Genomic DNA, 14783 nt, shown 5'->3' on the forward strand with positions numbered 1-14783 from the left:
GGGATTGAAAGGTTATGGGGATAAAACAGGAAATTGGAGTTGTGGATTATCAATTCAGATTAGGCAGATCTCATTGAATAGTAGTGCGGACTCGATGGGCCGAATGGCCTACTTCTGCTCCTACGTCATATGGCAGGAATGCAGACTTATTCATACTGATGTAGGGGAAGGAAGTTCATGACTCACCCTCCTCTGAGCCACAGAACATTACTTGAGTTCCCCAATTCTGCAGTGGTCAGGCTGAACTGGGGCAACAGAGTTGATGATGAAGGGAATGGTCTGCACCTTTCTCCTGGTTGGCCTGCAAATGGGTAAGCAACAACCCCACTAACCCCCCCCCCCAATCCTTAAAGCCCCCAATCCTTTTGCTTCCACTCGTCCCCATTTGCGTGGCCTGGAACATTTCTGTCTGCCTTCTGTTACAGGTGCAGTGCTTTCTAACGCTAATTTGAGAATTGTGCAGGCAATTGTGAATGGTCGAGAAGGAGAGACGGTGACACTGGGCTGTGTGACCAGCAGGAAGGAAGATGATCGCCTGATGCGATGGGGTTATGTCCCCACTAACTCTTCAAACATCAAGTGGCTCGTCTCCTTGAGTCCGGGATCTACAGATTTTAGCCGAATTCCTGGGATCGAACCCCGTTTTTCCGGCACCAGCGAGAGCAAATTGACCTTAAAAATCGACAGCTTGAATCAGACGGATTCAACCGACTATTACTGTCAGAGTGTGGTTGACAATGGGGATGACTGGTGCGGCTGTGGACTGACCCTGAAAGTGAAACCAGGTAAGTGGAGGTTCATTGGTGGGAAATAGTGACTGGTCTCAAATATTTATCCCACGCCTGGGGGAAGGGTTATCCTTGTGCCCTATTTGTAGGAATGTGTTAACTCCCTCCAAACAGCCAAGAGGGAATCTCATTGCTGAGGTGGAATGATGCTCCCCAGAGGAGGAATCTGCCTATTCACCGTCAGCACCTCACGATGTGGCCACTCCCCCACATTGTGGGGTTAACTCCAACAACAGGAAGCAGGGTTTATTTTTAATCCAGTCACGGAATAGTTATTGCTCAGCTTTGCTCTTGTCTCAGGGAGTTCCTGAAGCAATTCACTCGTTACAAGGCATCAATTCTACGCCATCCAATGCTCTATTGTTCCTGAGGTGTTCTGTTATTGTGGTATATTGGTCCTTTCAATCAGCCACTTGACTGTGATTTATATGGGACATATTAATCACCGAGATCTTGCATTGAAGGGGACAATTTCAATTTGGGTCAATACAAAACTTGGAAGTATTATAAACTGTGAGGAGGACAGTGTAGAACTTCAAAAGGACTTTGACATGTTGGTGAAGTGGGCAGATAGGTGGCAGATGTAGTTCAATGCAGAGAAGTGAGACGTGACGCATTTTGGCAGGAAGAACTTGGAGAGACAATATAAAATAAGGATACATTTTTTAAAGTGGTGCAAGAGCAATAAAGATCATTAAAGATGGACGGTCAGGTGAGGAGAGCAGTTAATGAAGTATATAGTATCCTGGGCTTTATGAATAGGGGCACAGGGTCCAAGAGCAGGAAAGTGATGCTGAACTTGTACAAGACACTAGTTAGACCTCAGCTGGAGTATTGGGTACATTTCTGGGTGCCACACTATCGGAAAGATGTGAACACATTGGAAGAGGTTTACAAGAATGGTTTCAGGGATGAGAAACTTCAGTTATTGTTAAAAACAATTAGAGTACCCAATTCATTTTTTCCAATTAAGGGGCAATTTAGCGTGGCCAATTCACCTACCCTGCACAACTTTGGATTGTGGGGGCGAATTCTCCACATGGACAGTGATATAAATTCTCCACATGGACAGTGACCCAGAGCCAGGATCGAACCTGGGTCCTTGGCGTCATGAGGCAGCAATGCTAACCATTATGCCACCATGCTGCCCGAAGAAGCTTCAGTTATGAGGATAGAGTGGAGAGGTTGGGACTGTTCTCCTTGAAGAGAACAAAGCTATGAAGAGATTTCATGGAGATGTTCAAAATCATGAGGAGGTTGGACAGAGTAGATAAGGAAAAACTGTTCCTGCTCGAGAACAAGAGGACACAGATTTAAAGGGATTTGCAAAAGAAGCAAATGTGATGTGAGAAAAATCTGGAATGCACTGCCTGGAAGTGAGGTGGAGGCAGGTTCAATCGAGGCATTCAAGAGGGCAATAGACGATTATTTAAATAGAAACAATGTACAGGGGTACGGGGAAAGGAGGGAGAATGGCACTAAGTCATGATGCTTGTTTGGAGAGCAGGTACAGGACAATGGGCCAAATGGCCTCCTTCTGCACCATAATAGTTCTGTCATTCGGTGAGGCATTGGCATAAAGCTGGTTCAGATCAAATTATGTGTAAAGCTCTTCCAGAGAGCACCCCGGTTTGAGTGTCCTCCTTCTGTGTTATAATTCAATGGCCAAGTGTAGACATTGATACCCAGTCAGGCATTATCATCAAATGCATCAACACCTGAAGTGTACAAACAAAGAATTAAATATAGACTCTGATCGACAGAACATGCATCAAATTAGACTTAATTTGAAAGATGTATGAAAGTAGGGTTAGAAAATGTGGTGGTATACTTTTCTCTCCACTGTGGGACTAGGCAGGGATGTCCTATGTCCCTCCTACTGTTTGCACTCGTGATTGAGCCATTGGCCATCGCATTAAGAAGTTCGGGGGTATGGAACGGAATAGTGCTGGGGGGAGCAGGGGTGGGGGCAGGGGGGGGGGCTGCCATTCCGTAGGGCAGGGACTCTTTAGGTACCTGGGGGTGCAGGTTGCCCGGGAATGGGGGGGGCTCCGCAGGTACAGCATTTCTAGTTTGGTGGGAGAGTGAAAGCCGATCTGGCAAGGTGGGATGGCCTCTCTCTGTCACTGGCAGGTCAGGTACAGGCGGTTAAAATGAATGTGTTGCTGCAATTTCTGTTTATTTTTCAATGCCTGCCGATTTTCCTGCCAAAGGCTTTTTTCAGAGAGATTGAGGGAAGGATTACTTTGTTCATATGGGGAGGGAAGGTGGCCAGAGTTTTAAAAGGTGCTGCTACAGAGGGGAAGGCAGGCAGGGGGTTTGGGTCTTCCGAACCTGATGTATTACTACTGGGCGGCGAATGTGGAGAAAGTGCGGAGCTGGGTCAGAGGGGTTGATTCCCAGTGGGTCAGAATGGAGGAGAGTTTGTGCAGGGGGTCGGGATTGAAAGCATTAGCAACAGCGCCGCTCCCGATAGCCCCGGGGAAATACGCAGAGAGTCCGGTAATAACAGCTTCATTGAGAATTTGGAGGCAGTTTCGCCAACCCTTCGGGTTCGGGGGAGGGTCAAGGGAAATGTTGATTCAGATGAAGCACAGATTTGAGTCAGGGAGGTGGGATGGAAATTTTCAGAAATGGGAGGAGAAGGGGATTAAGACACTAAAAGATTTGTTTCTTAGGGATCGGTTTGCAGGATTGAAGGAACTGAAAGCGAAGTATGGGGTGGACCAGGGGGAAATGTTTAGATACATGCAGGTTCGAGATTTTGCCAGAAAGCAGACACAGAGCTTCCCGGTGGAGCCGGCCTCCACATTGCTGGAGGAGGTGCTGACAACAGGGAGACTGGAGAAGGGGGTAGTGTCAGCGGTTTACGGAGCTATTTTGGAAGAGGAGAAGGCACCACTGGAAGGGATCAAAGCAAAGTGGGAGGAAGAGTTGGGAGAGGATATGGAGGAGGGATTCTGGTGTGAGGTGCTCCGGAGAGTGAATGCCTCCAGCTCGTGCATGAGGATGGGCCTGATACAGCTGAAGGTGGTATACAGAGCACAGTTCACGAGAGCGAGGATGAGCCGATTCTTTGAAGGAGTAGAAGATGTGTGTGAACGTTGCAGTGGTGGGGGGGGGGGGGCACTAATCACCTTCATATGTTTTGGTCCTGTCCAAAGCTAGAGGATTACTGGAAGGAGGTTTTTAGGGTAATTTCTAAAGTGGTGCCGTGAAACTGGACCTGGGCCCCCGGGAGGCCATATTCAGGGTGTCGGACCAGCCAGGGTTGGAAACGGGTGCGGAGGCAGATGTTGTAGCCTTTGCCTCGTTGATCGCCCGAAGGTGGATCCTGATAGGTTGGAGAGCAACCTCTCCACCGTGTGCCCTGGCGTGGTGGGTGGACCTGTTGGAATTCTTGACTCTTGAGAAGGTTAAGATTAAACTGAAGGGAAGGATGGAGGGTTCTACAATTCATGGGCATTATTCATTATGCACTTTCAAGAACTGGATGACATCGAACATTAGTTAGGGTGTGTGGGTGGGAGGGTTGGGGGGAGGGGGGCGGTGTTTGTTAATGGTGATTAAAGGTGATCCCTAATTCCTTTTTGTCATTTGTTCATGTGAACATGCGGGCTAATGTTTGGGGTTTGGTGGGAGGATGGGATTGTTGTTATGGATATGGGGATTGACATATTTGTTATTGATTATTGTTTATTGTTGGTGGATTTAAATTTGGGAGAAAATGTGAAAAAGGAGGAGAATAAAAATATATTTTTTTTAATGAAAATGTGATGGCAAGATACACAGAAAAAATGATATCAGTCTGCATATTTTAGTTTTACAAGGGAAGGAAATGAAGCTAACTATTCTTTGCCTTCTAACCTCAGCTATCACACCTAGACCACCTTCAGTTTATCTCCTACATCCATCGACTGAGAAAATGTCCCAGCAGACTGACAGCAAACTTGTATGTGTCGTGAACGATTTCTACCCAGAGACTGTCACTGTGTCTTGGTACATGGGCAGCACCCAGCTATCTTCGGGGATTTCTAACTCAGGGATACTGATGGAATCTGAAGGCAGTTACACCATTATAAGTGAACTGGCAGTATCAACATTTCAGTGGGTCAGTGGGCTTCGTTACACCTGTGTTGTTTCACACAAATCCCTGTCTTCTCCCATCAGAAAAGTGGTCAATATTGATGGTAAGTTAAATAAACAGGTATGTGAGATCTCTTACATATTAATTTTTTTTTAAATGTACTTTATTACCAACATGTATCAAAACAGGTTACAACATATAAACACCCCGGGAAACTTACTTCCCAGCAATCAATTATACAGTCTGTACAAATTTTTTCCTAATTTTCACCCACCCCCCTGCGACAAACAGCTCCTCAAACACGGTCACAATCATCCCCCACCTTTTGTCAAAGCCCGCTGCAGATCCCCTTAACTCATATTTTATCTTCTCCAACTGCAGGTCACCCAACCAAGCCGCTACCCCAGGTGGCGATGCCGAACGCCACTCCAGTAAAATTCACTGCCGGGCAATCAGAGAGACAAAGGCCACGACATCAGCCTTCCTCCTCTCCTTGAGCTCCGGCTTCTCTGAAACTCCAAATATCGCCACCAAAGGGTCCGGGTCCACCTCCTCCTACACTATCCTGGCTAAGACTGCGAACACTCCTGCCCAGAATCTTACCAATTTTTCACAAACTCAAAACATGTGCGCATGATTCGCTGGCCCCCGCCCACACCTCTCACACTCATCTGCTACCCCCTGAAAGATCCCACTCATTCTTGCCCGAGTCATATGCACCCGGTGCACCACCTTAAATTGTATCAGGCTCATCCTCGCACAGGAGGAGGTTCCACTTACCCTACACAGTGCCTCACTCCATACTCCCCAATTGATCTCCCCTCCCAACTCCCCTTCCCATTTCTCCTTGATCCTCACCATCCGCTCGCCTCCCTGCTCCCCCTGCCACTTGTATATCCCCAATTCTTCCTTCCCCTTCCACTTCCGGAAGCAGCAGTTGCTCCAGCAGGGTGTATCCCGGCAATCTAAGGAACCCCCTCCAGACCTTTCGCACAAAGTCCCTAACCTGCACTCCCCCTCAGCAGCTCTACCCTCTCCCTTAGCTCCTCCAGACTGGTGAATCCTTCCTCCAAATACAGATCCCTCACATTGGCCAGCCCCCCTTCCCTCCACCTCCTGTATACACTATCCACCCCCCACTTCCCGGCTCAAACCCATGATTCACGTATAGCGGCATTAACACTGACATCCCTTCCACCCTAAAATGCCTCAACTGATTCCATATCTTCACCGTGGACTGCACCACTGGGCTCCCTGAATAGCTACTCGGATCCACTGGCATCGCTGTCATCACCATAGCCCTCAAACTAGACCCCTTACAAGATTCCTCCTCAATCCTAACCCGCTCTACCCCTTCTCCTTCCCACCATCAGTGCACCATATCCACATTCGCCACTCAAATAATGAAGCAGGTTCGGCAACGCCAGCCCCCTCTGCTGCCTCTGCCTCTGCAGCAAGATCCTCCCGACCCTCGGCACCTTCCCCGCCCATACAAAGTCCGAAATGATCGTGGCCAATTTCCGAAAAATGCCTTTGGTATGAAGATCGGGAGAGCCTGAAAAATAAACAAGAACTTCTGCAGAATATTCATTTTCACCACTTGGACGCTCCCCGCCAACGTCAACTGCAGTGTATCCCACCTCTTAAGATGCTCCCTGGCTTCCTCCACCAGCTTCGTTAAGTTCCACTTATGGAGCCCCGTCCATTCCCTACCTGAATCCCCAAATACTTAAACCTATCCCTCGCTACCGTAAAGAGCACCCCCCTTAAATTTGCCCGCCATCCCAGCTCATTCATTGGGAAAACCTCGCTTTTCCCTACATTCAGTTTATACCCCGGGAACCTTCCAAACCTCCACAGCAGGCCCATAATCCTTCCCATACTCTCCAGCGGATCCGAAACATACAGCAACAGCTCATCGGCAGAGCGTGGCACCCGATGCTCCCTCTGTCCCCTCATAATCCCCTGCCACTCCTCCAAACCCCTGAGAGCTATCAGCAATGGCTCTATAGCCAGCGCAAACAATAACGGCGACAGCGGGCACCCCTGTGTAAGTCAAAGCTACACAAACTCATATTATTCGTCCTCACCCTCGCCTTTGGTGCCACATACAGCAACCGCAGCCATGCCACAAATCGCAGCCGAAACCCGAACCTTCCCAAAACCTTGAACAAGTACCACCACTCCACCCGATCAACTGCTTTCTCCGCGTCTATGCACACCACCATCACCGGTACCCGAGCCCCAGACGGATTCATCACCACATTCAACAGCGGCCTTATATTACGCGCGAGCTGCCTGCCCTTCACGAAGCCTGTTTGATCATCTGCAACCACCCCCAGGACACAATCCTCCATCCTCCCCACCAACAACTTAGCCAATACTTTCACATCTGTGTTCAACAGTGATATGGGCCGATACGACCCACATTCCAACAGGTCCTTTCCCTTTTTCGGGATTAACGTGATTACTGCCTGCATCATCGTCTCCGGCAACTCCCCCTTCTCCAGCGCTTCATTAAACCCCCCCAATAGATGTGGTTCCAGGTCTGTCGTAAACTCCTTATAATATTCCACCGGGTGCCCATCCGGCCCAGGGGCCCTCACTGACTTCATACCCCTGATACTATCCAGCACCTCCCTCAGACTGAGGGGCTTCTCCAAAGTCTGCCTCTTTGCTTCCTCCACCTGGGGAAATTCCAGATAGTCCAGAAACCGCCCCATGTCCCCCTTCTCCCCCCCCCCCCCCCCCCCGGGTCCGCTTCGTAAAATCTCTGGTAGTATTCCCTAAACGCCTCATTTATCTTGCCTGACTCCGACACCACATCCCCAGCCCCAGTCCGTATCTGCAATATTTCCCTGGATGCAGCCTGCCTCCGCAGCTAATGCACCAGCATGTGGCTCGCCTTCCCCCCATACTCATATTGCACCCGTCTCGCCCTACGCAGTTGTCCTACCGCCCTCCCCAATGTCAGCCTGTCCCTCCTTGGTGGGCACCCTCGAATACTCCCTATCCACCTGTAGTGGATAGTATATTACATGTATTACGGCATTATATTAGAGGTACAACGGTAAATCCCTGCCTGCTAGCTCCGCCCAGTAGGCTGCGTATAAATGTGTGGGCTCTCCTGTGCTGCAGCCATTCTAGTTCCAGCTACAGGAGGCACAACATCTTGCTCAATAAAGCCTCGATTGTTCCACTATTCTCGTCTTTGTGGTAATTGATCGTGCATCAATTTATTGAGCAAGATTTTTTAAACGATGGATCTCCGCATCAAGCCTGATCGCCGGCAGCTGAGCCCTCAAGCAGCCAACACTACGTCCGCCTTTGACCACTGGCTAGCCTGCTTCGGAAGCTACCTCCGAACATCCGCTGAGGAACCCTCGGACTCGCTGAAGCTTCAAGCCGTCTATTCACGGGGGAGCCCGGACATTTTTCCACTCATCCGGGATGCGCCCACCTACTCCGAAGCGATGGAGCTCTGAAGGGACATTACGTTCGACCAGTAAATCAAGTATAGGCCAGGCACCTCCTGGCCACGAGACAGCAACACCCCGGGGAGTCTCTGGATGATTTCTGGCGTGCCCTGCACATCCTAGGTAGGAACTGTGACTGCCAGACAGTTTCGGCAGTCCAGCACACCAAACTTTTAATTAGAGACGCTTACGTCACGGGCATGAAGTCTGCGTACGTCCGCCAGTGAACTGGACAGGGGTACGCTCGATCTTGCGGGAACTAGGCAGCTCGCTAACTCGTTAGAAGTGGCCTCCCGTAACGTTCAGTCCTACGCCCCTGACCGCGCGGCACCCTCATGGGCATCGTGGGCCCCACCAGCTGCCGACTCCAGCTCACCGCAAGCCTGCTCCGCGCGGCTGCCAGCCAACTCTGGGGGGCCCAAGTGTAATTTTTGCAGGCAAAACAAACACCCCAGGCAGCGCTGCCCAGCGCGGAGTGCGACCTGCAACGGGTGTGAGAAGAACGGACACTTCGCTAATGTTTGCCAGGCCCGTTCGGTCGCCGCTGTTTCCAGGCCTGGCATTCCTACACCCCCCACGTGCGACCCAGGGGCACCGCCATCTTCCTCATCGCAAGCCACATGGACGCCGCCATCTTTGATGCCGCCCGCCATGTGCGCCCTGTGGGCGCCGCCATTTTCGGCGCCATTTTGGACGGCATCTCAGGACCACTGCTCATCTGGCCGTTCATCGCCCGCCGCTACCTCCGCCACCGCTGACCAGCTGGGCCCTCCCAGCATCTGCCGCAGCTCGCCTCTATCACCCTGGATCAGTCCCGGCTCCGCAACCTCGCGACCGTGACGACGACGGTGAAGATCGATGGGCACGAGACGACCTGCCTTTTTGACTCTGGGAGCACAGAGAGCTTCATCCACCCCACTACGGTAAGGCGCTGCTCCCTCCCGGTACACCCAGAAAATCTCCCTGGCCTCCTGATCCCATTCTGTGGAAATCCGGGGGTACTGCATCGCGACCCTCACCGTCCAAGGCGTAGAGTTCAGCAGCTTCCACCTTTACCTCCTCCCCCACCTCTGCGCTGCCCTGTTACTTGGCCTGGATTTTTAATGCCATCTCCAAAGCCTAACTTTAAAATTCAGTGGACCCCTACCCCGCCTCACCGTCTGCGGCCTCACGACCCTTAAGGTCGACCCACCTTCCCTGTTGGCGAACCTCATCCCGGATTGCAAACCCCTCGCCTCCAGGAGCAGACGGTACAGTGCCCAGGACAGGACCTTCATCAGGTCGGTGGTCCCACGGCTTCTGCGGGAAGGGGTCATTGAGGCCAGCAACAGCCCCTGGAGAGCTCAAGTGGTGGTAGTGAAGACTGGGGAGAATCACAGGATGGTCATCGGCTACAGTCAGACCATCAATCGGTACATGCAGCTCGACGCGTACCCCCTCCCACGCATATCTGACATGGTCAATCAGACTGCGCAGTATCAAGTCTTTTCCACAGTGGACCACCAGCTCCCCATCCGCTCGGAGGACCGCCAATACACTGCGTTCGAAACAGATGGCCGCCTCTATCACTTTCTTAGGGTTCCCTTCGGCATCACTAATGGGGTCTCGGTCTTCCAGCGAGAGATGGACCTAATGGTTGACCGGTACGGACTACGGGCCACCTTCCCGTACCTAGAATACGTCAACATCTGCGGCCATGATCAGCAGGACCACGACGCGAACCTCCAAAAGTTCCTCCAGATCGTCAAACTCCTAATCTCACATACAATAAGGAGAAATGCGTGCTCCGCACCAACCGCTGAGCCATCCTTGGCTATGTCTAAATGGAGTCCTAGGGCCCGACCCCGACCGCATGCGCCCCCTCCTGGAATTCTCTCTCTCCCACTGCCTCAAGGCCCTGAAACGATGCCTGGGGTTTTTCTCCTATTACGTTCAGTGGGTCCCTAATTACATGGACAAGGCCCGCCCACTCATTCAGACCACAGTTTTCCCCCTGGTGGCTGAGGCCCACCAGGCTTTCAACCGCATCAAGGCAGACATCGCCACGGCCACAATGCACGCGGTCGACGAGTCCCTCCCCTTCCAGGTGGAGAGCGATGCATCGGACGTAGCTCTGGCCGCCACCCTCAACCAGGCGGGCAGGCCCGTGGCCTTCTTTTCCCACACCCTCCATTCCTCCAAAATTCGGCATCGTCTGTCGAAAAGGAGGCCCAAGAGAGACTTCCGGGTGCGGCGATGACCAGCTGAGTCGCACGTTTCGGCAGCTCCCTGTGAAACGGACTTTTGGGCTCTTGATAGGAGCCCCAACGGCAATTTTGACGGCTAAAAACACTGTGCGGTAAACCAGAAGGGAATCCCCCCTGGATACGGATGGAAAAAGGAGGAGAGAGTGGCCAGATTGCAGTGGATCCTTTAGAACAGCGGCAAGGAAGGCAAGCAAAAACCAAGATGGCGTCGGAAGGTGGCAGTTTAACGTGGGGCCCTGAACAACAAGAGTTCTTGAAATGCTGTGTGGAAGAGATCAAAAAGGAAATGAAGAAAGAGCTGTTGGCCCCGATACTACAGGCGATCGAAGGGCTAAAGGAGGAACAAAAGACCCAGGAGCGGGAGCTTCGGGTCGTGAAGGCAAAGGCAGCCGAGAATGAGGTCCATATACAGGGCCTGGTGGTGAAGACGGAGACGCAGGAGGCACATCAGAAACAATGTGTGGAAAGGTTGGAGGCACTGGAAAACAACGCAAGGAGGAACAACCTGAGGATTCTTGGTCTTCCTGAAGGTGTGGAGGGAGCGGACGTCGGGGCATATGTGAGCACGATGCTGCACTCGTTAATGGGAGTGGAGGCCCCGGCGGGTCCGTTGGAGGTGGAGGGAGCATAGCGAGTGATGGCGCGAGGACCGAGAGCAGGAGAAATTCCCAGAGCCATAGTGGTGAGATTCCTCCGCTTTAAGGATAGAGAAATGGTCCTTAGATGGGCGAAGAAAACTCGGAGCAGTAAATGGGAGAACGCGGTGATCCGCGTTTATCAAGACTGGAGTGCGGAGGTGGCGAGAAGGAGGGCGAGCTTTAATCGGGCCAAGGCGGTGCTTCATAAAAAGAAGATAAAATTTGGAATGCTGCAACCGGCAAGACTGTGGGTCACATATCGAGGGAGGCACCACTACTTTGAGACGGCGGATGCAAGGGTGGACTTTTATTGTGGAAGAAAAACTGGAATGAGTGGGTTATTAAAAAGAACGTTCGAACAAAGTGGTGGGGCGAATGTGGGGGGCAAAGAGGGGTTTTATGTACTAATCCTGCGATGTGGTAACTTTTCTCTCTCCCACAGGTGGTGATGGGGGGAGGAGGGGAGGTGGAGGAGATGGGGCGTTGGCCATTAGGGGCGGGGCCAAGGGAGAAGCGCGGGCTTGGTTCCCGCGCTATGATAATCATGGCGGGAATAGAGAAGCAGGAAGGAGGGGGCGTCGCACGGTGCGAGCCGAGGTCACGGGGGGAAGCCGAGGTCAGCCAGAGTTTGCTGACTTCTGGGAGCAACATGGGGGGAGTAATTACGCTAGCGGGGGATCTAGCGGGGGGGGGGGAGTTGGGAGGGGGGAATTACTGGGTTGCTGCTGCTGGGGAGAGGGGGGAGCTGGTATGGGAGAGGATGGGCGGGGGGGCACCGCCTGGGGGAGATACAGCTGCGTGGGAACCGGGTGAGGAGCTGGAAAAAGGTGATGGCTAATCGACAAGGCGGGGGGGGTAGGAAGCCCCCCAACTCGGCTGATCACGTGGAACGTGAGAGGGCTGAACGGGCCGATAAAGAGGGCACGGGTACTCGCACACCTTAAGAAACTTAAGGCAGATGTGGTTATGTTACAGGAAACGCACCTGAAACTAATAGACCAGGTTAGGCTACGCAAAGGATGGGTGGGGCAGGTGTTCCATTCGGGGCTAGATGCGAAAAACAGGGGGGTGGCTATATTAGTGGGGAAGCGGGTAATGTTCGAGACAAAGACTATAGTGGCGGATAACGGGGGCAGATACGTGATGGTGAGTGGCAAACTACAGGGGGAGACGGTGGTTTTGGTAAACGTATATGCCCCGAACTGGGATGATGCCAATTTTATGAGGCGGATGCTAGGACGCATTCCGGACCTAGAGATGGGAAAGCTGATAATGGGGGGAGATTTTAATACGGTGTTGGAACCAGGGCTGGATAGGTCGAAGTCCAGGACTGGAAGGAGGCCGGCAGCAGCCAAGGTACTTAAAGATTTTATGGAGCAGATGGGAGGTGTAGACCCGTGGAGATTTAGCAGACCTAGGAGTAAGGAGTTCTCGTTTTTCTCCTACGTCCATAAAGTCTACTCGCGAATAGACTTTTTTGTGCTGGGTAGGGCATTGATCCCGAAGGTGAGGGGAACGGAGTATACGGCTATAGCCATTTCGGATCACGCTCCACACTGGGTGGACTTGGAGATAGGGGAGGAAACAGGAGGGCGCCCACCCTGGAGAATGGACATGGGACTAATGGCAGATGAGGGGGTGTGTCTGAGGGTGAGGGGGTGCATTGAAAAGTACTTGGAACTCAATGATAATGGGGAGGTCCAGGTGGGAGTGGTCTGGGAGGCGTTGAAGGCGGTGGTTAGAGGGGAGCTGATATCAATAAGGGCACATAAAGGGAAGCAGGAGAGTAAGGAACGGGAGCGGTTGCTGCAAGAACTTTTGAGGGTGGACAGACAATATGCGGAAGCACCGGAGGAGGGACTGTACAGGGAAAGGCAAAGGCTACATGTAGAATTTGACTTGCTGACTACAGGCACTGCAGAGGCACAATGGAGGAAGGCACAGGGTGTACAGTACGAATAAAGGGAGAAGGCGAGCAGGTTGCTGGCACACCAATTGAGGAAAAGGGGAGCAGCGAGGGAAATAGGGGGAGTGAGGGATGAGGAAGGAGAGATGGAGCGGGGAGCGGAGAGAGTGAATGGAGTGTTCAAGACATTTTATAAAAAATTATATGAAGCTCAACCCCCGGATGGGAGGGAGAGAATGATGGGCTTCTTGGATCGGCTGGAATTTCCCAAGGTGGAAGAGCAGGAAAGGGTGGGACTGGGAGCACAGATCGAGGTAGAAGAAGTGGTGAAAGGAATTAGGAGCATGCAGGCGGGAAAGGCCCCGGGACCGGATGGATTCCCAGTCGAATTTTATCGAAAATATGTGGACCTGCTCACCCCGGTACTGACGAGGACCTTTAATGAGGCAAAGGAAAGGGGACAACTGCCCCCGACTATGTCTGAAGCAACGATATCGCTTCTCTTAAAGAAGGAAAAGGACCCGCTACAATGCGGGTCCTATAGACCTATTTCCCTCCTAAATGTAGATGCCAAGGTCCTGGCCAAGGTAATGGCAATGAGAATAGAGGAATGTGTCCCGGGGGTGGTCCACGAGGACCAAACTGGGTTTGTGAAGGGGAGACAGCTGAACACGAATATACGGAGGTTGTTAGGGGTAATGATGATGGCCCCACCAGAGGGAGAAACGGAGATAGTAGTGGCGATGGATGCCGAGAAAGCATTTGATAGAGTGGAGTGGGATTATTTGTGGGAGGTGTTGAGGAGATTTGGTTTTGGAGAGGGGTATGTTAGATGGGTGCAGCTGTTGTATAGGGCCCCAGTGGCGAGCGTGGTCACGAATGGACGGGGATCTGCATATTTTCGGCTCCATAGAGGGACAAGGCAGGGATGCCCTCTGTCCCCATTATTGTTTGCACTGGCGATTGAGCCCCTGGCGATAGCGTTGAGGGGTTCCAAGAAGTGGAGGGGAGTACTTAGGGGAGGAGATGAGCACCGGGTATCTTTGTATGCGGACGATTTGCTACTATACGTGGCGGACCCGGCGGAGGGGATGCCAGAAATAATGCGGATACTTGGGGAGTTTGGGGATTTTTCAGGGTATAAATTGAACATGGGGAAAAGTGAGTTGTTTGTGGTGCATCCAGGGGAGCAGAGTAGAGAAATAGAGGACCTACCGTTGAGGAAGGTAACAAGGGACTTTCGTTACCTGGGGATCCAGATAGCTAAGAATTGGGGCACATTGCATAGGTTAAATTTAACGCGGTTGGTGGAACAGATGGAGGAGGATTTCAAGAGATGGGATATGGTATCCCTGTCAATGGCAGGGAGGGTGCAGGCGGTTAAGATGGTGGTCCTCCCGAGATTCCTCTTTGTGTTTCAGTGCCTCCCGGTGGTGATCACAAAGGCTTTTTTTAAAAGGATTGAAAAGAGCATCATGGGTTTTGTGTGGGCCGGGAAGACCCCGAGAGTGAGGAAGGGATTCTTACAGCGTAGCAGGGATAGAGGGGGGCTGGCACTACCGAGCCTATGTGAGTATTATTGGGCCGCTAATATTTCAATGGTGAGTAAGTGGATGGGAGAGGAGGAGGGAGCGGCGTGGAA

General features: G+C 51.9%; 1 gene segment (V, D, J or C); it reads left to right on the forward strand.

Moving 5' to 3' along the window:
- Positions 1–196: 196 nt before the first annotated feature.
- The window catches only part of LOC140427433 (Ig gamma-2C chain C region-like), a 61953-nt gene continuing 47366 nt past the window's right edge, over positions 197–14783 (forward strand). Inside the window, 3 exon segments of the C gene segment in view lie at positions 197–311; positions 426–785; positions 4661–4978. Coding sequence covers positions 263–311; positions 426–785; positions 4661–4978 — 727 coding nt within the window.

This window comes from Scyliorhinus torazame, chromosome 7, assembly GCF_047496885.1.
Source record: "Scyliorhinus torazame isolate Kashiwa2021f chromosome 7, sScyTor2.1, whole genome shotgun sequence".
NCBI lineage: Eukaryota > Metazoa > Chordata > Chondrichthyes > Carcharhiniformes > Scyliorhinidae > Scyliorhinus > Scyliorhinus torazame.